This window comes from Ictidomys tridecemlineatus, chromosome 5 (assembly GCF_052094955.1).
Source record: "Ictidomys tridecemlineatus isolate mIctTri1 chromosome 5, mIctTri1.hap1, whole genome shotgun sequence".
NCBI classification, from domain to species: Eukaryota; Metazoa; Chordata; class Mammalia; order Rodentia; family Sciuridae; genus Ictidomys; species Ictidomys tridecemlineatus.
The window spans coordinates 186,887,216-186,911,394 of NC_135481.1; the positions used below are offsets into that span (position 1 = coordinate 186,887,216).

At 50.1% G+C, this 24,179-nt stretch overlaps 1 protein-coding gene across 2 annotated transcripts; it reads right to left on the bottom strand.

Moving 5' to 3' along the window:
• Positions 1-1,440: 1,440 nt before the first annotated feature.
• On the bottom strand, positions 1,441-23,942 carry Edn3 (endothelin 3). Of its 2 annotated transcripts, none has more exons than XM_040275159.2 (5): positions 23,527-23,942; positions 22,742-23,024; positions 6,409-6,585; positions 5,328-5,419; positions 1,441-3,048 (listed from the first exon to the last, which is right to left on the bottom strand). In XM_040275159.2, the coding sequence occupies exons 1-5, from the start codon at positions 23,585-23,587 to the stop codon at positions 3,044-3,046; spliced, it is 618 nt and encodes a 205-aa protein (XP_040131093.1). In that variant the 5' UTR covers positions 23,588-23,942; the 3' UTR covers positions 1,441-3,043. The 2 variants fall into 2 exon arrangements, with proteins under 2 accessions (XP_040131093.1, XP_021583271.1); XM_021727596.3 differs by having other exon boundaries at positions 5,328-5,405; positions 23,527-23,939.
• Positions 23,943-24,179: the final 237 nt, after the last annotated feature.

The window sequence follows — 24,179 nt, forward strand, 5'->3', positions numbered from 1 at the left end:
GCTTGAGCTTTAGGATACTTAAGAAGCCACAGATATGAATTTGAGGATTTGGAGAATTTATGTTTTTCAGGGCAGGGTGGGGAATCGACTATCCTAATGGTTTCTATAATCGAAAGTACTTTCATTACTTTGGAGTACTTTCTAAACTCCAACATGTGCTTCCACGAGAAACTTTTAGTAAGAATAGGAACTAGAACTGGCTTGGGGCAAAGTTGGAAGCTGTGGAGATTTAACATCTTGAGAAAACTGTGAGGTATCCAGACCAGGATCACACCCATGTTGTAAATAAGGAAACCAAGACTAGGAGAGGCTAAAGCCAGTTCCCAGAGGAGTTGGTGGCAAAGCCAGGTCTCTGGATTCCACAGTCTACAACTTTTTTGTTAAGCTTCCCTGACTGGTCACCTGGGCTGGTGAATGGGATGCAGGCTCAGAAGAGCCCCACTTGGTTTATTGCTCTGCTGCTGCCATCTTAAAATCCTTGATCCTTTTGAGCTGGGGCCTGAAATATCTGCAGCTGGTCCTGCTCGCAACTCTATGGACTGTCCCTCTACTGCTCCACCCAGATGCCAGGGAAGCCCACCACTTCTGGAGCTCAGGCCGCTCCCATCAGCTCCTGGAACTTTTAGGCTGCCTTCCTTGGCTCTTGGCCTCCACAGCATCTCAATCGGTGGGAGGATTCTAGGCCCTGTTAGTACCTCAGATGAACAGCGTGGCTCCTGCTGGGTGATACTCCACATCCTGCTGAATAAATAAGTACCCAAGTTTCTCCATTCATCAAAGTCAAAACTCTCCAAAGTGAGTTTAATTAAAACAAGAGGCTCTTGAATTTTCTCAGATTAGATAGTGATCAAGCTACTCAGAACAGAGGATCCTCTTTGCTCTTGGTCTGGGTCTTTGTCATTGGCCCATCCTCTCCCGTTGAAGGTCTTCAAGTCTGGACCCGGAAGGGGGGACAGGGAGACAGGGAGGAAAGGAAGAGAGAAAAAGAGGAAGGGAAAATGAAGAAAACTATTTCTTCCTAACAGCCCAACCCCCAGAGATGTTTTATAATCTCGAAGGCTTAAACACATTGCCCACAGAGGTCACCTCCAGCTAATTCTGAGGATCTCCGAGCAAGAACTCTCGTGTCCCTCCCTGGCATCCTGCAGGGCCAGAGAAGAAAGCTCTCCATTACTATGAAGGCACAGTGGTACCAGGGGAAGGCGCCAACACTCTCCCCAAGGCTCCTTCTTCCTGGCTGCCTCGAATGTTTTATCTTCTTGGGATGATTCCCCAAACTCCGTTCCTTCCTTAATATCCAAGCAGCCCCTCATCTTGTCCATAATTGACTTTAGATGGATTCTACTTCCCGAACTATAATTCCCTCCCAGCCTCTCCAGAGGTCCATGAAAAGTTGATGTGTAACCACGCATACAACAACAGTAAGGAAAAACCCACAAATCAGAGCAAACTTTTAGGTTTTTTTATTATGCATTTGACAGTTAGTATTTACTGAGTGTTCGTACGATGAGTGAATTCCTCTCCCAGATACCATCTCGCACAGTGCCAGACAGCACATGCACACTTAAAAACGTAATTCAAGCTCTAAGGAATATGAGTTTGGATTCAGAACACAATTTAAAATCTATATATGTACAGTGACTTTACTTTTAACAGATCCCATAAAAGAGCTGGAGGAGAGAATAGTTCCCCAATAAATAATCGCTTCTCTTAAACTGTACAGAATTCCTCCAGTAAGTTGGTCTCCTGCACTCTCTCATGATGGATACGCACCTTACTCCTAGAATAAGGGATAGAGGGAGGCTCCCCCAGAGTCTCGTGTCCAGACAAGGCCAGCACTCCACCATGAGCCATCTGGACTTCCCTGGAAGGTGCCCTTGCCCCTGCTCACAGGTAGCTTCTCCTTGTTCTACGGCCCATTGGGAGTGATGCCCTCCCCACCTGCCCAAGTAGACAGCTTTTCGTGGCCAAGTCACAGCCCCTCTCTCACTGTGAGCCCAGCACAGCAGAGAGGGCGCAGCTGCAAAGATCTTGAACCACCAGGAGTTACAATTCCCAGTTGATGCCAATTATATAGATAAATAGGAATTTACATAATTTGCAGTTTGTGTTCATGGCTTATTTTGAAGCCACTCTCCAAAGATCCACATTTATGCATGAAAGCAAATACTCCTCCTAATAACCTGGAGCTGGGGCTGACTCCACAGCCAGCTTCTTGCAAACCAAGCTGGAGAACTCTGCCGCTATGGGCCTAGTGTCTAAAAGGGACATGACGTCCAGCCCATGGGCCAAGAATAAGCTCTGTGGAGCCCAGAGTTCAAAACCATCAGACATCAATTTCTCCTTTTCTTCTCACGAACATCAGAGCTCCTTTCTTTCTTCCTTTCCTCCTTTTTTTCTTCATTCCTTCCTTTCTTTCTTTCTTGATACATACTTTGATGGGTACCAAGCACGGCTAAAAATTTCTGTCTCAGTCCTACAGGCTTCAAACTACTGTGTACCTCTGGCCCAGGCTCACTCCAACTCCTCGCCTCCTAATTCAGCCTGCAGCCTTCAGAGGTTGACATGCCCTGGCCACACCGGCCTTGCACATCTACTACAAGATGGACACATGTTTACACTTGCAAAGAGCCTGCCTGGCATCCACTTACTCTCCAAGAGGAGTCATGTCAAAAGCCAGTGAGTGACTTTCCAGCTTGCCATGCCTCTCCAAAAACAATTTCCTGCCTGAAACAAGAGCCGCAGGCGTCTGGGCCCAGGCACATCTGGGATCATTTTACCCATTAGGGAAACTGGGGTCACTTGGATTGGGGCATTCTTGGAGTAAGGGTGTATTGTCAACTGGGGACTCTTTGGGTGGGTTTTCTGCCCCAGACAAATTCACCCCTTGTCCCTAAAGAGGTGGAAATGTTAACTGTGGAGAGCAACGGCTCCTTGCAGGATGATATAGTGAGCAGGCAGGGAAGGCGGGGAGGAAGTCCACGCGGAGAGCAAGCATCCGTGGCGGCCACCTAAGGGCTCCGTGTTGTGTCTGTCCTGGACTTCAACCTATCGTGAGCAAAGGGGGAAAAAGAAAACAGAGGTGTATTACTAAAGAATAAGGGCTTTCTCAAGCTGAAAAAGGTATCTTCCTCCTGCCCCGTCTCCAGCTATTCCCTGGCATGAACCACCCCCCCCCTTCACTAGGGCTTCTTGGCATTTCACAGCCTGCAATCTGAGTGGGAAGGTGTGGAGGGAATAGTACCGCAGGTTGGCTGCAAGGAGCCCTCCCATAGCTTGGTCCTATGGCCTGGTCCCATCTGGGCTGATCACCAGATGAGGATGGCAGCAGCTACTACTCTGAGAATGGATATAAACGTCACCAACTCAAATCTTGCAAGAATACAGGACTTTGGCTTGGTAACTGCCTTTCTTCCCAAGGAAAGCTTCTTACAGGGCTCTCTTATTGGCTGTCTGTAGGGCCTTTGCACTTCCTGTTCCCTCTGCCCAAAACATAGCTCCCTCACTCAGCCCTGTGGCTCACCCCTCACTTCCTTCTGTTCCCAAGTCACCTGGTCGGTGATCATGTGCCTGTCCACCAACCACAACTTGCAGCTGCCCCAACACCTCCTATCCCTGCTGACTCTCCAACCCCTCCTCTCACCCACACTCCCTGCTGCATCTGAGTTTCTTAAACAAGTCCCTCTCCTTGGTCCCCTTGCTCTGCCCCCCACATCTAGAACAGTGCCCATCCTGCAGCAGGTGCTCAATAAGCCTTTGCAGAATGAAGGCATGAGTAAATGAATACATGGTTTCACGGGTGGGTGATTTTAATCACACTCATCCTCACAGAGAGAAGTTTTGGTTTGGGGTCGGTCGGGGGGAGAGACAGGATAAAGAACAAAGAGGCCAAGTGGGAGCCTGCTGGGGTCTGACTCACTCTTCTGGGACTCCTCGCTACCTCCGCCCCCCTCCTCCCTCACCATTTTTATTATGGATGCTGACAGATCCCTCTCCGGGCCCCTGGAAGTGATCTGCCACCAATTTAGAGAGTCTCCTGTATCCTGAGCATGGCTTGACTTCCCTTGATCAGTCCCCGTAGGCACCGAAGCCACCTCCAGGCTATCATTATGAACATAAATTACCATCCATTGCAGATGTGCAGGCAAGTCATTAATAATGATTTTTGATTGATAGAATGACAAATAAACCCGGTCTGGCTGCAGGAAACCCTCAGGATTTCTCATACAAAAAAGACAAGCAAGCTAAAAAATAATAATAAAATGAACTAGGGAATCTGGAGCTGCTGCCAAACCGAACTTTACTTTTGTCCAGGATCAGCTGCTGCAAAGGAGACGTGCTTTTTGGAGGTGGGGTGGGGGGAGTCGTGCTGCTACAAAAGCAGAGGGAGACACTGTCCTGAGCAGGCCAGCCTGCAGGATCCCTGAGGATCTGCTGACTTTCTCAGGCCCAGTGAAACCCACACCGGACATCACTGCCCTGGAGCTAAGAGGGATGCAGAGGCTGGCTCTTAAGACTACAGGCGGCCAAGGTCCTGAAGGACAATGACTGTCCACAGCTTCAGACTGGCCGTCCCCAGAGGTCACCAACGGAAAATCACTGTTGTCTCTTGTGGAGAGCGATGCCACAGAATGGAATTAGAGCAATGCCACAGAATGGAAGAGCAGTGTCTGAGATTGGGATCTCTGATGACCTCCTGGCTCTGACATACTTGGTGCCTGGGAAAGTTTCTATGCAAAGGTACAGGATGCCTAGCTGCTATGGTAATGTCCTCCATGAGGAGGCACTGTGCTAGAGTCTTATCAGCCTTGACCTTGATCTCAGACACTCAGCTCCTGGGAATAAAGGAACTTTCTTGCTAGATAACCACAATGTTTCACCAGCTCTGCTGCTTCTGAACCTACCCGCATAACAGTAACAATGGACTTTCTTGAGAGCTACACAAAGCTCCTAACATTGCACATTGCAAATGTAGAATAAGTGCATAATGTTGCTAACTCTGTAACTTTCATGAATACAAAGAATAATGCTTGCAGAGTCTTTAATTTGATTAATGGGACATAGATAAATAAAAGTTGCTGGTGTAATTCTTTAGCCCTGCTTCTCCATCAGAGAGCAGCACTCCACCTGACCCCAGCTTTATCTTCAAATCTGAGTCCATGAATCTTATCTTTCTTATCGTCCTTCACCCTTCTCTGGAACCTGCTAGATTGGCTGCACTGTTTGCAGCAGTCTGTGGATAGAGCCCTCACCCCAAGTTCTGGGGTCCCACTGGCCATCCCCCAACACACCCTCTCCTCCATGAAGGGCCGCACCCCCATCTTCACCTTTGACGCAGGCCTCCGCGGGCCCCTCTGGCCCTCCCTTTCTCTTCTTCGTCTGGGTTTTCTGCTGTCCTGGAATTTCTGTGGGGAGAAGGCTGGTTTGAATGAATCAACCTGCATTTCCAAGTGACTGGTTTCTTGGTGTCAAATGATGACCTCCCCTTCCTGCCAACAAGACCTTAGCATGTGCCCCAAGGAGCATATCTCAGGCATGGTTTCTGGAGGCTGAGAGCTTCACGGGCTGATATCTAACCAAGTACAGCATCCACTCAGCCCTGCTACTCATCGGATGTTCAAAAACTCAGAAAAGGGAAGGAAATGGAGTCAACATCAAGCTTTCTGGAGAGCAGATCCTGGGACCTGACTGCTTGGTCCCTGCCCTGCCCTGGGGGCACCCTGTTCAGGCTGCTTTTGCATAAGTCACAACACCCCTCACTAGTTATGGGCAGGGTTGTTGAAGGGCTGCTATGTGTGGCTGGGTTGAGTCTTGGCCCAAAGTGAAGAGAAAAAGTAGTAAAGACTGTCAACAGGAGCAATTGTTTCATGAATACCTGGGTGGAGTCTGGGGTCTGCTCACTGACTCCATTAGAATGAATGCACGAGCTTCTCTAAGAGGATGGAGCAGAGCATAGGGTCTCGAATTCAAGGGCCTCCAGACAACGAACACGTAACCCAGGCAAATGAATCCTTCACACCCCTTGGAAAGTGGCGCAGTGAGACCTGAGGCCACCATGCGTGCTGTTTGCAAGGAAGCTAAAACTATGCAGGGCCAGGCAGTCAATTCTTCCACCTTTTATGTTGAAAAATTATTCTGATTTGTCTAAAGTGCTGCTCAGGCCAGAAGACAGACAACTGAGCCCTGGCCTGAGGGCCTGGTTCTCCAGGGCACTGAGTACTGAGGAAGCCACACCACCTGCCCTTTGGAAGCTGAGTGCCCACAGCCTCTGGACTCAGTCTCTTCTTTCCCTGGTCCCAGGACCACAGCAGCCAAGGCTGAGTCAACCTACCTTCAGGAAGCCCCTGGCTTGGCCTCATCCCTCAGTGACCTGCACCTGGGAATGAGCGCTACTGGAGGGAGTCATACCTGCTGACGTCCAGGGTTTGTGTGCAGAAGCGTAGGCAGGCCTTGTCATCTATCCCCACACAAGCACAGCGCGAATGTATCCCCAGCGAGGGCTGTACAATCCCTGGGGACAATCCCAAGGATCTCTTGCCCCGGAAGCTTCCTCTGTAGTTGGACAGTCCATAGGGCACAGTTCGTCTGCAAAGCACAGAGGAGGGTCAGGAGAGTGTGCCAGGGGTCCCTGGTGTGGGGCATGAGCTGCGGCCTACTGGTGGGAAACTTCTGGGCTGTCCCAACCCCCAGGAAGAAGGGCCAAGGGGACAGAAAGTCAAGAGGACCAGGGAAGGCCAATGGTCTCAGCAGCCCAGCCCCTGGAGGGCTTGGGCACATGGGAGAGCAGGAGGCCTCATGGAGGGGTTTCAGTCCTTTCCAGACCAAACATGCAGGTGTTCTGCTCCCCACCTCTGGAAGCTTCGCCTGGAAGACTGAGAAGTGATTAAGACGCTGGAGCTCCCCGCCTGCAGGTTCTTCTTCTGTGCCTGACTTTGGGGTTGAGCCACATGTTGGTCCCCATCTGCGCCCTTCACCTGCTGCTGGGCTTGGGCACCAGCCAATGTAAGATCTCCATACCTGTAATGCCCTGGTGGCTGCCCAGGGCCACCCCTGGTGGCTGAGCTACTGACAACTTCTCCTGTGTGCACAGCAGGCCACAAAGGAACAAGAACAGCCTGGCCTCTGAACACTCGTCCTCAGAGAGACAAACATCAGAAGGACTGCTCCCTGCTGTCTAGAGGCACTGCCGTGGCCTTGACAGGGCGGCTGAGGGTGGAACTGGCCTTGGCAGAGTCTTACTGTGAAGCAAAGACGTCTGGAATTGTCAACCACTACTGTCCAGGGTCAGCTTTATGAGGGGGGTGGCGTTCAGAGCCACAAAGATTTAAATCTGGTTCTGGAGTTCAGTGTACCCAAACCGTCACCCCTAGAGAAGAAAGAAGCCTTCCAGCTGAGCGGGGGGGGGGGGGGGGGGGGGGGGGGGAGTTCAGACATGTGCGCAATGCATCAGCACCATGGGCCACCGTCAGGGGCAAGCTACCAGGGACTCAAAGAAACAAATGTGGCCAAAGCCTCTTTTCCAAGAAGTCTTGGTTTTCCTGCCCGTCCCCAAACGGCAGCCACCTTGATTTCTATGAGCCCGGTGACACATCCCCATGTGTCCACCTCAAAGGGTGACCTGACATCCTCCCTGCATATTCAGAGTGAAACCTAATTGGATTTCTTTTTATTAAAAACGCAGGCCATGGAGCCTTTTTAGGGTGGGAGGCCAAACAGCAAGGCTGCCCCACTGTGACCAGATGCTCAGAGCAGGCTGGAGACCAGGGCTGAGGCTTCCGCCAGCCCTATTCTTTTTCTGTTCTCACCCCAACTCCTTCCCACCCAAGTGCCTTGAGAAATAGCAGAGCAGCGGCTCCCTGCTGACCGAGGCCGCCCAGCTGTTGAGCAGAGGAGGAGGGCAGGGTCCAGCCGCGCTGAACCTTCTCTCAAATCCTGTTCTTCTCAGAAATGTAAAAAGTGGAGAGGGGAGGAAAACAACAACGTGGCCATTGTCATGAGTCCAGATCTGGTTGAAGGTATGTTTTTCCAGTAACAGGACCACATTAAATCTCTAAGTGTTGACATTAAATCCAACCCCCCATTTCTTGGTGAAAACGGCACACGAGGAATAACAACGCTCCCATTTTCCCATCAACAGCGAGACCTGCAATTTTGAAATTGCTGTCAGCTGATTATGCATTGGCGGCTGCAGAACACTCTGAAGTGTTTTAAGGAAGGAAACAAAGCAACGTGGTGTTTGTTAATAGAGATGTGCTTAGCACTTCCCAGCAGCCTAGGCCAAGCTCTGCTGAGCAAACACCCTGGCAATTTCAAAGAACGTTTACAGGGAAGCACCACCCCCCTCCCCACGATCTGGGACGCTCTTAGGAGATGGCCAGATCTCCGTGGGGCCCACCCGAGCAAACACTTGAAGTTTAGAACATGAGTTCAAAATGGAGGCCCATCTCCCATCCATCCACAGATAAGCTCTTAAATGAGAGTTCTATCCCCTGACCTGGACAAATGTGGCTGTAAAACACCTTGGAAGTCCAGCCTTGATTTAAAATTTGGGGACTCCTTGGATCCCATGCTAAAATACAGCAGCCCAAGGAGATCTGGCAGCTTTTCTTTCCTCCTACTCCACCCCAAACCAAGAGAGCCCAACCCACTCCCACACAGACACCCCAGGCTGTACCCCAAGCTCTGTCCATGCTCTACCCTGTAGGCAGCTGCTACTTGACCACCCTCATGGGTATAGGAATGTGGACCTGAGCCCTGTTCTGTCCTGTCAGAACCTAGAAAATACCTGCGCAGGCCCCAGAAATGGGCTTGGGGACATGGTCTGGAAGAAGGGGTATATGGCTTTCAGTCCCACAGATTCTCTGCAATGAGATGAGGGATGTGTGACCAAAGGAAGATCCCAGGTGGCCCTCTAACTCTGAGAGCCAGGTCAGGATGTTCCTTAACCAGGTCTAAGAGTTGCTTACCAGTTCCTCCAGAAGACAAGGCAGGTTTTTTACTTCTTTTATGCCAGCCAGGGACCTACCACAAGGTTGGGCAAATAAAAACTACTGAATGAGCAACTGGTAGCCAATTGTGGCACAACTCTAGACTGGGAAAGACTGGATTCTTTCCACCTGAATGAGTTCAATAACCATGAACATCATTACAAAGTATCTCCACCATCTGTTAAGTAACCACTGCACACATAGTGTTATTTTCAGTGTGAAAGGCACACTTGTGTCTGTGTCTCCAGGAGTTCACATGCTACTGGGGTATGAAAACAGAAGAAAAATGTCAAGCCAGTATGTACAGGTACATGCAAGGTACACAGAGTGCAGAGAGATTACCTGGTTAATTCCATTATTAAGTTGTAAAGCACTTAGGTGATGATCACTCCACCCTCTCAACAGTTCCCTGATTCACAAAAGGATTATTGGACAAATGAAATGAGATACTACATGAAAAATACTTAGTAAAGACTTGACAGTGCATGTAAGTTAGGGATTGTTGTTATTTATTTGGCCTGGGAAATCACGAGTTTCATCAAGCAGAAAAATTCCATCTACCAGGCCTGTGTTTGAGATGTGTGACTAAGCAATAAAGAAGGATAGTAAGGAACCAAAGGCCATAAGGCACAGCAAGGTCATTCTCTGCCACACCTCCTTCTGGCAGGTCCGTCACTCACCACTGCCTGTCTAATGCACTCGCCTTTCAGGTAGAGAGCTGTCATTTGTCACCATTTCCTGAACAGGGAAGACCTAATGGTGGAACTATGAAGATGAAGGTAAACTGGCTGAGATCTTGGGACCAGCATCTTTACTCAGCTAAGTTAGCCTGCTGTTTGCAACAAGGTTTAGAATACAATTCTTTAAAGAGATAGGCAGCTCTTCTATCCATTAATGCTTCCGGTATAACACAGAGCTCCATAAAAAAGGTAAGCAGATGACATAATGAAAACACTACCGGCCCTCAGTGCACCCATGCATTCAATGTCTAGTGCCCTGTGTATTTGTGCAACACTATCCCTTCGCTTATGTGCTTGGAACATTCATTATTTGATTAGTGGTGGTTTCAGAGTGATTAATCACAGTGCTCCTCACTTGCCAAGTTTCCCCAAACATCACATACAAATGCTATTAAACTCCCATATTCATCTTTCATCTGTAGCACAGGGAAAGCACTTTGTCTCTCCAAGAAGTTTTTAAATAAGCAAACTGACTTTTTCAAAAACATTTTCTGTTCGTAAGCTCTGTGTTGTTCTTTCCTAAAGGACTTATCGATCTCCATCTCTCTGATCAGGACACTGGCTGCTGTGCGTGGAGTTCTCAGAACAGACACAGGTGTTCACAAAGGCCAGGTAGGAAGTAGCAAGGGGGTTTCGTCTGCCAAAGTTTAAATTCTTAACAAAGTGTATCCAACTGTCATTCCTCTCAAAGAAGCCAGTTTCCATTTCTTTCCACTGTCATTAAATGGAATTTAACAAATATCTGCTGAAAGTTTCAGCGTGCTCACTGGAGTAGCCCTGGTGAACATCACCATGAACCAGACAGACCAGGGCCCTGTGCACACACAGCTCTGTCCCGTACACAGCCTAGAAAGCTAGCATTTTCTCAGCTTCAGCCAACCATTTTCTAACTTATCTTGAATAACTGGAAGCCATGCTGAACCCAGCTCCAGATCCCAACACATCAGCAATCGCCTGGAGCCCCCTGACGCAAGACCCCATTCTGTCCCTGTCCCTACCTCTCCTGATGGATTACTCCAGTCCTCCCCTACTCATTTTGTCATGTGTCTAATCCTCATGGGCATCTCGGTTAACAACCACATAAGCAAGTCAGACAGGTGACAGGATCTGTTGACAAGATTGCTACTCCTCTCTTTATAAATGCAGTTATTGCAGTTTTAATTTTAAAAGCCCAAGTTCTGGCTAACTGTCTCTACAGCAGGTGGGGCACGTTCACCTCACACTCAGATGCGGGTCAGGTTAATGATCTGCCTCTTCTGATGCACATTTTTTCCTTATTAAGTGGAAAATCAAGGTGATAAGGAGCCACTGTGTGCAGAATGCAGGTTCCACTGACTGGCCAGGGGCAGAGAGTCAGGAAGAAACTCCAGCTGCCAGGCACCAAGGTCACTGGACACCAGCTCCCACCACCCCCTGGAGAAGCAACTCAGAGATCCTAATATGCTTTCTAACCATACCTGAATACAGATTTCATCAATGTTCTTCCTTAGAAGACACCACTCACCAACTTCCCCAAGTTCAGTCCTTCTGGGCAAAGAGGACTGTGTCTGTCACCTTCATTCACCACATAACCAGTCAGGGCCAGTGGATGCTTAATTACAGCCCTGTGATCCCTGTGCCCACCTGAGTGCCTGGGGTCAGAAAATGCTCAGGAGCTAAAGACCCCGCTCTTAAAGACTTACAGTAGGGCTTCTCTACAGCTGAGGCCAATGTTGGTTATTTTCGTCTCTTAGAATCCAGCCTCCCATTCTTCTTTTGGGAAGAAGACCCCATTGTGTGAGGTCCCTGAGACTGACCACCAACCTGCCTCATCCCCTCACTAATACCACCTGAGGACTGGTCAGGTGACGAAGCTGGACCAGTCAGACCTTCTCTCCCAAGATTCCTGAATAAAGAGACTTAAGGTCAGAAAACACTCAAATTACTATTTGCCAGGTGGCCCCACTCAGCTTCGTTCATTGGATTGAACCCTTAAAGCCCCTAGTCCTGTCCCAGGACCCCTCTTCCCTAAGCCTGAGCTTCTTCCTTCCAGCCTGAGGGCATCCTGTATCTTTCCATTAAGCCTTTCTCATGGGTTACTAGCCAGATGAGGTGTCTGTTGCTTGTGACCAGTGAGCTCTAACTGCCCCTGGACCCCGCGTTCATGAGGAGGCAACCATGGTCTCAGGTCTGCAGAGATTTTCTTTACTGAAAACAATACCAAAAAGGGCACGTACAGAGTCAGGACAAAACCCAGCAAGCCAAGCTGGCTGCAGCCCTCTCCTTCCAACTGTGCCCACGGTGAAATGTCCACTCTGGCTCAGGCTGTCCTCCATCCCAAGATGCACTGAGTCCAGCTCCCAGAGCCTTGGTGGGCCACCTCAGACGTCCTGTCCTCCACCGAGCCTACTCCTTTCCCCTCATCAAATGCTTGTGTTCTCTGAGCCAGGCCTTCTGTGAGGCATCAGGCCCCCCTCCAACTTCCAGGAAAGGAACCGGGCCAGGAAACCAGCTCCTTGGTGGCCTCAGTGTACAGGCAGAAGGCACACACGCAGGGTCGCACATCAGGGTGGCATGCTGGCTGTCCACAGCTTTACTTCCACCACAGAAACTCTCACAGCTGAAGGTGGAAGAAGCCAATGCTCACCCGGCCACCCCCAATGGGGAGAGTGTATCTCCCACAGCCTCGGAAGGAGCCAAGAATTCTAGAATATTCTGAAATCTTGGAAGCTGTGAACAACGTGCTGTGGGTCAAGGGATTACTTTTCAAAAAAGGCATTCCGCCCCTCACCCCCTCAAAAACTCTGGGAATATTCAGGACTTGACCATTTGGGAATGTTAATAGAATCATATATGTTTTCAAAAGGACTGTTGAACACTGGCCCTTCGACTTCAGACCTAGAGCTCAAGGCCACCGTTCCTGTGAATGGCAGTACCAGTCATTGCCAACACCGTCCCTCCACTCTGAACGACTTAGAGCTCATGCTCCCTCCAGGAAAATCTCCAGGGTGTGCCGTGGGTGTGGCCCTGTGGGGCCTGGCCTTGGCACCATCCTCTGGGGCCATCAGTGCAGGGATTTGTCCAGCTGGAATCAGGGACTGGTGCTGCCTTGTTCGCCTCTGCACCTAAATGTCTGCTCATGGTGGGCACCCAGCAACCTCCCAGCATCTCAGTAATACATATCTGTTAAGTGAAGAAAAAACTTGGGTCTCAATTTGCCACCATTTCTAGGCCATCCCATCTCGGAGTTCTTGGCTGATTGAGTGGATTTCTACCTTTCCACCCTCAATTGACCCATATTCGAAAGTTTTCCTGCAAGGAGCACAGTCTCTAGACTCCTGGGAGTGGAGGAACTGTGTCTGGTAATAACTGGTGCCACCCCATGCACCCAGCAATGAACAGAGAAGACCCCCACCAATGGGTGAGCCACAGGGCAAAACCAGAGGCCACCCTCAGCAGGCAGCACCAGCTCCTGTCCAAACTGAAGACTTGCTCTCTGGAAGTCCTGGGTAGGCCGGTGACAGGGTTGACGGGTCCTTCAAGGGCTCCACCCAGCTTTGAATTCCACCTGGAGAATTCCAACCACCCTCACCATCACCAGCATTGCCACTGCAGAAGGACCCATACCTTCACTCCAGCAAGAGAAAGGCAGCTTGGCCTGCCCAAACTGTTTACACTCTTCTTTGGATAATTACCATATGGCTAGGCTCTAAAATAACCCCAAAGCCACAGAATTCACAGTCCTCAGGCTCAGTGGAACACAGTCCTCCTGAGTGTGGGCACACACATGAAGGAATGTTTGGAGGAGCACCAGGGGCAGAAGGAAAGAACCGAAAAACACCTGGTTTTGTCTTGTGCTGAGACATCTCCAAGAGTGACAGCTCAAAGGAAAAGCAATAGAGAAACAAACTCCAACAGGCAGAAACAAAACCATCAGAGGGCTCTTCCAGTCTGGCTGGCTCCTCCATCTGCACTGTCCAAATGCAGCAACAAGCTGGGCTCGAGTTTCTCTTTCCAGCCCCCTGTGACCCTGAGGAGTTCCAGGTTGCATGTAGACATGAGCGCCCACTTGGCCAGCCCAGGCTCATTATAACTTTATGCAAAGCTGCAGACAGATGGGCCTCAAAATAGCTGCCAGCAGTGGAAACAGACGGGGTAAAACAGGGAGCAGGTATTTTTGTAAGGATGGAGTATTTAAAGGGATAAAAAAGAAATACAGACCCAATCACATATCCCTATAAGTAATAGACAAGAAGCAAGAGAGGCCAGGCTGGTGAGTTGTCAGGAGATTCCATGGTCAGGGTAAAAAGTCTTGGTGCTCAGACTTGCTCTTGCCGTCAGAAGGGGAGCAAGATATTCTCCTCTGCTGTCTGATTGTGTGCAAGACCGTCTTGGCCACTTCGATACAGCAGCTTCTCTCTCCAAGAAGCCAGGGTTAGGATTAGGGTGAAGCTCAAGGTCTTATTATAAATGTTGAGATTCTGAAGATTATTCTTTGCAGTCATTTTGGAATTTTGGAAATACTGTACTACAGTGTTCTTATTTTCCCAAAGAGGCTTTGGGGACTTCTGAGAGTTTGTCCCAGAGTCCCTTGCTCACCAATCCCTATTCTTGATACTACAAAACCCATGGAGAGCAGATTAATAAAAATCCAGAAAAGATGCACAGGCCTCTGCTTTGTCAATTACGTGCTTCTGACTTTTGGCCAAGCTATGCCACACCTCCTAGGCTGTGGGGCAAAATCCCCATGTCTACCCGTGAGCCACCTTAGTCTCTACGTGATTTTTACAAATTTTCATGAAGCAAATCTGTTCTGGTTTTTAACTTACTGGGCTGGGGATCAGGCTGCCATATTCCAGAGTCACTGTGTGTTAGGGCCTCCCACTGAGTCTCCTGAGAAGAACAAAAAAGAAATCCAGGCCTCTGCTTCCACTCCAGAGAAATGCCGAGTTCTGTAGAAGTACTTGGCTTCAAATCTCCAAGCAAGGGCAGCAGAGGGCATAACCAGATGCCCCCTCTGCCTTTTTGCTCCTGGCAAGCGGGCTGTAGAAGCACCCCAAACTATGTCAGACCAAGCATTCCTTCCACACTGTGGCCCTTGTCCACTGTCCCCAGTCATCCTCTACATTTATTTTTCTTCTAAGTTCAACTGATTTCTATCCCGAAGGGGGCAAAAATGTGGGCTCAGATATGCATGTGTGCCTGGGCCTTTGTGTGTGCGTGTCTGTGTTTCTCATCTTCAGAAACTCTCTGTTTTCCACCAAAATGTGACATGGAATGAGAACAGGTCGTTTCCTTACGTGAAGCAGAGCTGCTGCATTCCCCTGTCCACTGGAGTCTGAGATGGGCTGGAGGAACGGAGACTCTGCAGGTCCACGCAGGAGGGAGAGCTGGATTTTGAAGCCAGGTGGTTGCAGCCACGCTGCGGAGCCTCCTTAAGGGAAGCATTGTTTGCCTCCCTGCTTCCTTTGTTTTAAATTTTGCAGGAATAAACCACACCAGAGATGTCAGGGGACTTTCATCTGCCTTCAGATTTAAGGCCAAGTTCCTAACTGCAAAATCCCTTTCATCTAGCAGAAATCCAAACGCTCTGGCAGGGTCACGCAGGGTCACAACCTTTTCCTACCAAGCTCTCTTGCTTCAATGCAAACTGCCTTTCCGCCTCAAGTGGGGGTCAGCTGCATTCCAGCCAAGCCTCTCTTTGCTCTCACACATCTCATGCTCACTCTGGAGCTTTCGATCTGTGGGAATCCAACAGAAGGGTCACCTTGTGAGGTCTGACCTTTCCAACAATCTCTGAAGTTTAGCCCCAAGGCCCTCACATTTTAAAGCACCTTGCTATCAAATGTTCTAAGAACTATCCTACTTGAACTCAAAACCAAGATCCAGAAGTGTGCTAGATTTCCAAGGAGGAGACAGACATAGGTACAGGAGTACAAACTAACCAGCAAAGTCAAAAGTGAGCAGACTCACCATCCGACGGGACCTTGGGCTTAGCACGGCGGGCTTCAGGCCAACACCATCTTCCAAAAGTGCATCACAGAATCATTTCTCATAACCCCTGTTCACAGCATTTCCTGGGGACACTTCCTGGTGACTCCTTGGCCGTGGCTCCCACTTCAAGCAACGATAGGCAAAAGAGGATATAAGGGTCCCAGGATCCCGTGGGGTCCTCAGCTGCAAATGGGAGCCCCCTATTTATTCTGCTAGGCTCACCCCACGTGAGAAGACAGGACAGCCCCTCTGAAGATGTGCCCACAGGATTTAAACGGAGAATACTGTTCAGGTCATCTCCACTGCCTGAATTACCCCTTCACTCCCCATACCCCCCTGGATTTGGCAAGGGGTGCCTGAACCAGTAAACTCAGGGAATACCATGTCCCATTCCTCAAACTTCCAATTACTTACCAAGGCCAAAGAGAAGTAGTAGGAAGTCGCAGAGGAGGAGCGGGAATGGCAGGATTGATTCATCCCACCTGGAGCAACCTTTGGCCTCAGGGGCCTTTATCAGGCTGCTTATCAGCAACAGAGGCAGCCAGGTGGCTCTCTCCTGAGTCTGCAAGGCTTAAGCTAATGGAATGCCACTCCACTGTGTGCCAGGCCTCAGAGTAGCCTGATGACAGGGTACAGGCTTGCTCTGGGGCACTCCAAGAGGACTGGCTGGGTGGCCTTCGGACGCTGGCTTCGGCAGCATTTGAGAGAGAATATTCTGCTGGTTGGTGCCCTCCAAGTGCAGAATGGGATGGGTAGGAGGACCAGCTTGACCCAGAGGGCCACTGCCACCTGGGGTTGTGCTGCATCGTCATAGCCACATCTTGCAGACCTTGAATGTTTACTAGATTGAAAGCACTGTTGTCACCGCTCTCTGGGTACTTTATGGTGTCACAGTCATACCTTCACTCATAGGAGACCACCAATCCCCCTGCTATACAAGCAGAGAGACTGAGGCTCCTAATTGACAGACCTAGGACTCCATACCAGATCTGAACCCAGAGTCTATGCTCTGACCCATGACGACGGGTCTGCACCCACTGCCAGAATCTGGATGAGGGGCCCAAGGCCCCCTTCTCTCTAAACACCATGAATCTTTGAACCAAAGGGTCAGGGTCAGTGTGATTTGAGCAGACTCATATTCCATTCCTGCTCAGCATTAGGGACAGCACAAGGCAGCAAGAGCACAGGTTAGGGACTGAGAAACAGTCATGAAAAGTAAAATCCCACCCCAGGAATGGAGCAGGTAGGCCTTGAGTTCCTCTCCTCCCACTTCTCCCTCAGACAAGCACCCTCTGTATCCCAGCATCTTGCCATTGGGACCAGCTTCCCAGTGTGCTGGACAGGCACACTCTTATCCATGAGAGCCACCAGGAAGGCTGAGACAAGGGGAGTCACCCAACTCAGTCAGTCAACACTGCATCTCCAGGATACACCTCAAGCCACATGTTGGACCAAAGGCTTGGGCTTGAGACCACCTTCTCTCTCGGATCCATAAAGATAATCTTGCAAAGGAGAAATGATGCTATTATTTATAAATATAAATGCATCTAAATATATTAACTATCACTATCACAAAGAACAAAACCACCCGAAGTGGTCAAGGATGGAAGACTGTGTCTTTCATCCATCCTTGGTCCCAGAGCCCAGCCCAATGCTACCCCAACAAAGCACCCCATAAAAACATGATGCATGCATGGATGAGGGGATCACCTAGGACAGCAGCAAGGCCCAGGCTGGAGAAAGGTCTGCAGGAGCCACTGACAGGTCAGACTGCCAGGCTCAGGCTCTGTAGCAGTGGGCAAGGGACTCAGGCCCTTGCAAACTGGGCAAGACACCAGCCTACTGCCAAAGGATTGTCCTGAAGATCGCTGTTGTGTGCTCAACACCCACATCACCACTATTATCAGAATCAGATCACTCATAACACTTTCCCAAAACTGTGATGGCCACAAAGACTGGTCCCTCTGCTTCAAAGAGCTGCATCTCCTGCAGTGATCCTACCAGGCCTGGCACACAAGACAGGATGATTTTTAAAAAAAATATTTTTAATTGTAGATGAACACAATACCTTTTTCTATTTATTTATTTTTATGTAGCACTAAGGATTGAACCCAGTGCCTCACAAGTGCTAGGCAAGCACTCTACCACTGACCCACAACCCCAGTCTGACAGGATTACTTTTATTGGGATCCAGTATGCAAGATGCTGGGGTCCCAGTCCACCCACACCACTAAGAAGTTCTAAAATTTGCAATGTCATTTCTTGGAAATGTGTTAAAATGCCTTTTTCAAAGAACACAGAAGGCAAGGCTAGAATTTGTGGTGATGTTGCCTTTTTGTGGTAGAATACATAAAATGTAAATCCAAATGTTTTGTTAATTATTAGTTTTATTATTCTACTCTTGACTACTTTGGGGAGGAAACCAATGCAAAACAAATGTTGCTCCTGCCAGATTGAATAAATGTGGCTCGCTTCAGAGCAGCTAGGGCAGCCGGGCTGGACATCCTAGAGGGAATGACCAGGCCAAAGAACTCAAAGAGACCTGAGGATCACTGTCCTATAGCTGTACTGGTGTCTGCATCTTACAAAGGGGATGCAGAGAGTTGATGGCACCTCCCACCCCAAGGCCACCATCACAGCCGAGTCTCAAGGGCAGAGCTCCTGGACACTGGAGTCAGGACTGCAATGGAGGTTACAGATCCCATGTTTCCACCAAAGCCATGATTTTGAACACCCTTCCCTGCTTTTTTTCACAAATGCATTCCTATTTGCCAGCCAGGGTGGCTCAGATTTTTGTTTGGAAAACGCGGTCACTATCACAGCATCACAGTGCTTTCCTTGTGTGTCCACAGAGAGACTCCGATGGCCCCTATCTTCAATGCACACAGCAGGTTCTGTGCTGGGTGTTCTGAACCTCAGTCATCATTTGATTGACTGGCTTTTACTCTTTAGAGGCTCAGAGGGGTTGGCTGCTATAGGGCATGGTGAAGATCTATGTCCCTATGATGGTTAATTTTATGTGTCAACTTGGCTAGGCTATGATGTCCAATGTTTGATAAAACACCAATCAAGATGTTACTGTGAACGTCTTTTTCTTTTTTGTGTTTTTTGTTGTTGCTGTTGTTGTTTTGAGAGTGGGGATTGCACCCTGGAGCACTTAACCACTGAGCCACATCCTCAGCCATTTGTATATTTTATTTAGAAACAGGGTCTTGCCAAGTTGCTTAGGACCTTGCTAAGTTGCTAAGGCTGGCTAGAACCAACAATCTCCTGCCACAAGCCTTCTGAGCCACTGGGATTACAGGTGTGTGCCACCAGGCCTGGCACATGAAAGTCTTTTTCAAACATCATGAATACTAAAATCAGTAGATTAAGCAAAGCAGATCACCCTCCATATGTAGGTGAGACTCATCCAATCAGTTGAAGGCCTTCAGAGCAAAGATCATGGGCCCCGAAGAGCAAATTCTGCCTCCAGTTGCCTTTCATCCCAACACCGCTGCATCAGCTCCTGCTAGAATTTCCAGCTTCTGCCCTGAAAAATTCAGAACTGCTTGTCTCCTGTCCACAGAGGACAATTTTCTGTCTCCGTGTGTGTGTGCATACACACACACACACATCTTGTCAGTTCTGTCTTTCTGAAGGACCTGCCTGATACAGTTCTGTGCTCCCTGGCATGATGCTCATGTTTTCAAGTACACTCACAGAGGCCAGCCCCACAGACAGAAGCACACACTAAGCACATGATCTTGCTCCCCACTTCTGCCCATATAATCTTATTTCACACAGATGCTCCATGACAATAAGATGGTATGTGTTTTTCTCCAGTTAAAATTTTTGGTTTCATTTTTGTAGGCCGCGGTAGGGACTATTTGGGAATTGTAGGGACTTAGGGTTTCTAACATGGCCAAGCAAAATCTTATAAAAATGACACTGTCTCCATTGTTTAGCTGTGATCTCAGCTGCCTCTGTAGGGCCACAAAGTGCAGTTGCCAAGGGACAAATTTGCTTCCTCTTTGGGGTCACGGGTATTGGGGGAGAATAGGATGGAAGTTATGGGAAATGCACCCCAGAAAAACACATGTTCCCATACACCACTGAGTGACAGGCAGGCTCTCTGAACAGAGCCACATGCCCTGGATGGGGAAAGCTCATGGGGGAGAGAGTGCTGTAGACCAAAACCAGAGCAGCAGCGCAAGCAGAAAGAACAGCCGTGGGCAGGGCTCAGCCAAGCCAGCCAGCATTAACTGAGTTCCGCAACATGCTGGGTGCTGACGGAAAGGGCTGACCACACCCAGGCCATGGCAGGAAATGGGAGAACCAGGGGGGCTCAGCTCTTTTGTCTGGAAGGTTCTCAAGAGTCTCTGAGCCCAACCTAGAGTTAACTCTCCACAGGGAGATGCAGAATGGGTAATTCTCAACACACTCCTGCCAGGGCTTCAGGGCCTCGATGGCACAGATGACCACACTCATTGAACGATCCCTCTCTGAAGATCTCTCAAATGTCCTCCAAAAACACAGCGGGACTTAGCTCTATCCCATGTAATCCAAGGGGCCGGAGCGAGGGCACCAAAGGCAACGGCTCTTGGTTAGGCCCAAGAGTCAAGGCTCCTCCTGGCTCCAGAGCAGCTGCAGGGATGGGGGGCAGGCCACATCTTGGCAGAGAAGTCTGGAAAGTGAGACCCAGATGTCTGCTTGGGAAGAGGGACGGGGACTCTGGAGAGGCACGACTGGGACAGCAACTCTGGAAAAGACCCCATTGAGTGCAGGCCCCTGCTTTCAGCACCTTCCAGTGATTTTTCAGATTCTTCAACATCCCTCGAGGCCAATGACCCCCATCACTGGATCCCGGTTTCTCAAATTGCAGTCTTGACTGAGATACAGCAAATGGACCTGTCTACACATCAACAGGGTTTCAAGAAGGGAGTGGGGAGGGAAGAAGCAAAGAAGAAAAGGCAGGAGGAGGAATGCCCACGGGAACATCTTCCCTCCAACATTTCATTTTGTCTCATTTCAAAGCGTGCTTGTGTCTGGCTACTGTCATTTTGTTTCCTGGACAGCTCAGGGGACACGAGGACACTGGCTGTCACCCTCTCTCCCGATGTTTAGAATGAATCAGAGGAAGGGGAGCAGAGAAGAGGTAAATCAAACTTGGGGAGAAAGTTACCAGGTTGCCTGTCTTGATAAAAGTCAAGGATCCAAGGCTGGTTTCAGGCTATACAGGACAATTTGAAATTCTGAGACAGGATTTCTAACAGCATGAGGTGTTTATGGAGCCTCTCAAACGTGCTCAAGGAATTGGGCTTAAACAACGGGAAAGAACTACGTGGGCTCCAAGTGCTCTCCCCTGCTCTGCCTCTCTCTCTACTGACTTTCTTCTTTCTCCTTCTAGATTCATGGTTTGGGATTCCAGCCAAACCAGGACTCAGTCCCACCACCCACCACTCAGTGCTTTTGATTCTGTGAAGCTAATCCGGTTGGACCATGACACCAATCAGATAAGAACAAGAAAAGACAAGTGTCAGGGTTATGGAGGCTCTAAGAAAAGGGGACCCTGATACTGTCTGAGAATAGAAGGTGATCGATGACAGCTAGACACGCATCTCTGTTATCCTCCCATCTCCCTATTGTGGGCTGATGGTCCGATTCGTACAGGAACCTCAGCAGACACAGCCAGACAAGTGAATCATGCTCTCAGCTGCATCAGCTTATCAGTCACAGAATCTGTGAGAATCAAACTCAAAGGCCAATGTGCATCCCTTGGTCCAAAAGGATGGAGAACATTGTGAGAGCCACAGCAGAGCCTCACATGGGGAGGGGCCCTTCTAAGCTCTGGCCTGTGCCAGCATCCAGGTAGCTCACCAGTGCAGCCAGCCCTACCTGCCATTCTGGCTTAGTGGGGTGATTCTCAGGCCTACCTGGATGGGGTTAGAAGACTTGTTACTTGGTTGAATGCCACTGGAATACTCAAGATTACCCACACTTGCACTCCATCCTTGAAGTGTCCAGGTGGGTAAGTGAGCCCCTCAAAATACCACCTAGAGGGCTCCGGGGCTAATGGGCTTGGGAATAAAGGAAACCATGAGGCACAGGAATGGAGATGCCTTCAAACTTAGTGCAAAGTCATCGCTGTTGCCAAGGGTCTGTATTCACAACCATGTCCAAGTTCTCAGCCAGGAATTCCCAGCAGGGTGCAAGAAAAAGCCTCTGAGACCCCAAGAACACCAGGGGAATGGGCTTTAACAGCATCTAGTCCAAGGCCCAGGTTATAGAGATTCGGAGAGCCATGTCCAGGAGGTGGTGGCCAGAGTAAAGTCAAGGTCAAGATCTTTCTACTGTTTGCATAATGGTATCTACATCAGGGGCTTCCAAATGCTGTGTTCAGTGAGAGAATGAGGGAGACATCAAATCCTCCCTTTGCCTGGGGAAGGGCGCACCTCCCTGTAGAGTGGTCCCACTCTGCTGGGTGCTAGCTAAGAGTTCTTCAAGACTGAGAAAAGGAGGCCCTCTGAGACATGAGCTAACCTGTGATAGACCCATGGCCCAGAAGTCGGTAGTCCTTGGCATCCAGGAGGGCAGGGGAGGAAAGTAACCCATTCTACCTGGAGGGGCAGGTTCTTCCAAGCCACCACCACCGCCACCCCCGTCCCCACCCTCCCCAGTGAGCATCAGGCAGCTCTCTAGGAATTTTAAACCCCTTGGAGCCTGGTGGGTTCAGGAGCAAGGACAAGCCCCCTTAGCCCCTGAGGCAGGAAATAAACTTTGAGGGGGTTCTTTGGTTCAGAGAGACTTCTCAGGTATCTAATCCCCCTGGCTCACTCATTTCCCTGGGGAAAGATGCTGGCCTTCCATGGGATCACAAACCTTATATTAGGTTTCTACCGGCCAGACCCTCAGAAAGGATGTCTGACCTAGGGACCTCAGGAGGAGCTTAGGACTATGCCAGGGCAGCCTCTGGGGCCAGACTGTGGTGAGACAGGTCCTCCTGGGGATGTGCAATGTGAGCTGGGCCAGACTGTGCTCCCCCACCTCAGGGCAACTCACTCTGGAGTGTTGATCCAGATGATGTCCAGGTGGCAATAGTAGACACACTCCTTGTCCTTGTAGGTGAAGCACGTGCAGCGCCGGGGGCGGTGGTGCACAGAGCCACCCTCTGCCTGCTCTCCAGACCAACCGGGCCCCTGATTCTGCCCAGGACTTCCAGGATTTGTTCCTTCACCAGGGTCAGCCACAGTCTCTTCACAGTCACCCTCAGATCTGGTTGCAGGGGTCAGCTGGGGCACACCAGTCCTGCCAGAGCCCCCAGGCTGAAGGCAAGGAGTGAATCCTGCAGGAGGCAGATTGAGGGGCTCCTGAGCTACAGGTACAGAGGTTAGTTGCACTTTCTCTGGTCTCCAAGCTACACGAAAAGTTCTGAAAAGTTTGCAAAACTATGTGCACAGTTTCTGAAAAGTTTGCAAGTTGTTGCATAATGAAAAACTTGCAAGCTATTTTCACTCTGCAAAATCTGCAAGCTATTTGCACTGGTTGAAAACTTGCACGCATTTTACACTTTCTGAAAACTTTGCAAACATTTTGTACAGTGTCTGATTAGTTTGCAAACTTTCTGAAAAGTTCCCAACTTCATGAAAAATTGACTAATTCTCCGGAGCCTGTGGGGTAGTCCTTGCTTGCCGCTTCTGCCCTCCAGCCTGCTTGCTCCCAGTCACCTCCAGGGATGCAGTTAGCTCTCTGCAACACAGAACCCCCTACTCCCCCACCCCCCACCCCCGCCCTGCTCCTATTGTGTGCGCTCCCGCCAGGAGAGGCGCGCAGCCCCGCCTGCTTACCTGTGGCTGAGGTCACTGTGAGCCCGAAAAGGAGCCACAGCCCGGGCTCCATGAACCCCATCAGGCACCGGAGCACCTTGCCTGGAGGAGGGCCGCCTGAGGCCGAGAAAGGGTACTGGGGCTGGGCACCGCTTTCAAGTTGGGCGGATCACTGTCTGCGTCCCAGGCTCCGGCCAACAGTTGGCTGCTGCGGTCACGAACTTTCAGAGTGCGCTGCCCATCCCTGCGCAAGGCTGGCGGCTGTGGGCTCGGGCTTTTCTGGCTCCGCACCACCCCTTTCGCCTCCCCGCCCCCCGGAGGGGGCTGGAGCTGCGGCGAGGGGCCTTTGAACCCGGGGCTCACCGGGGGTCGCCTCGTAGGCACTGGGGGAGTCCGCTTGGAGCTCAGCGGCCCTAGACGCACCCAAAACAGAGAGGGGCGGGGGCGGGGCGCGATCCGGTGGGTGGGGTGGGGGCCGGGACAGCTGCCGGAAGGCCACCTCGCGCATAAGTTTATACTCGCACTCCCCGCCAGCTTGCTGTCCCAAGACCCGCAGCCCCAGATAGCAGCCCCCCACCCCAAGAGCAATAAGATGATAAAAAGGCTGCGCATAAAGGGTGTTATCTTTTATCTCAGGGTCTAAGGGAAACATTTCTCAATGTTCACCTAATGAC

What these genes read in the sequence shown, in the direction of transcription:
- Edn3 (XM_021727596.3), bottom strand. Translation starts at nt 23,587, where the DNA reads ATGGGGTTCATGGAGCCCGGGCTGTGGCTCCTTTTCGGGCTCACAGTG. An exon ending in CACAGTGACCTCAGCCACAG is followed by an intron (nt 23,025 to 23,526) that starts GTAAGCAGGCGG and finishes TGCCTCCTGCAG; the next exon opens with GATTCACTCCTTGCCTTCAG. An exon ending in CGCGGAGGCCTGCGTCAAAG is followed by an intron (nt 3,049 to 5,327) that starts GTGAAGATGGGG and finishes TGCTCACGATAG; the next exon opens with GTTGAAGTCCAGGACAGACA.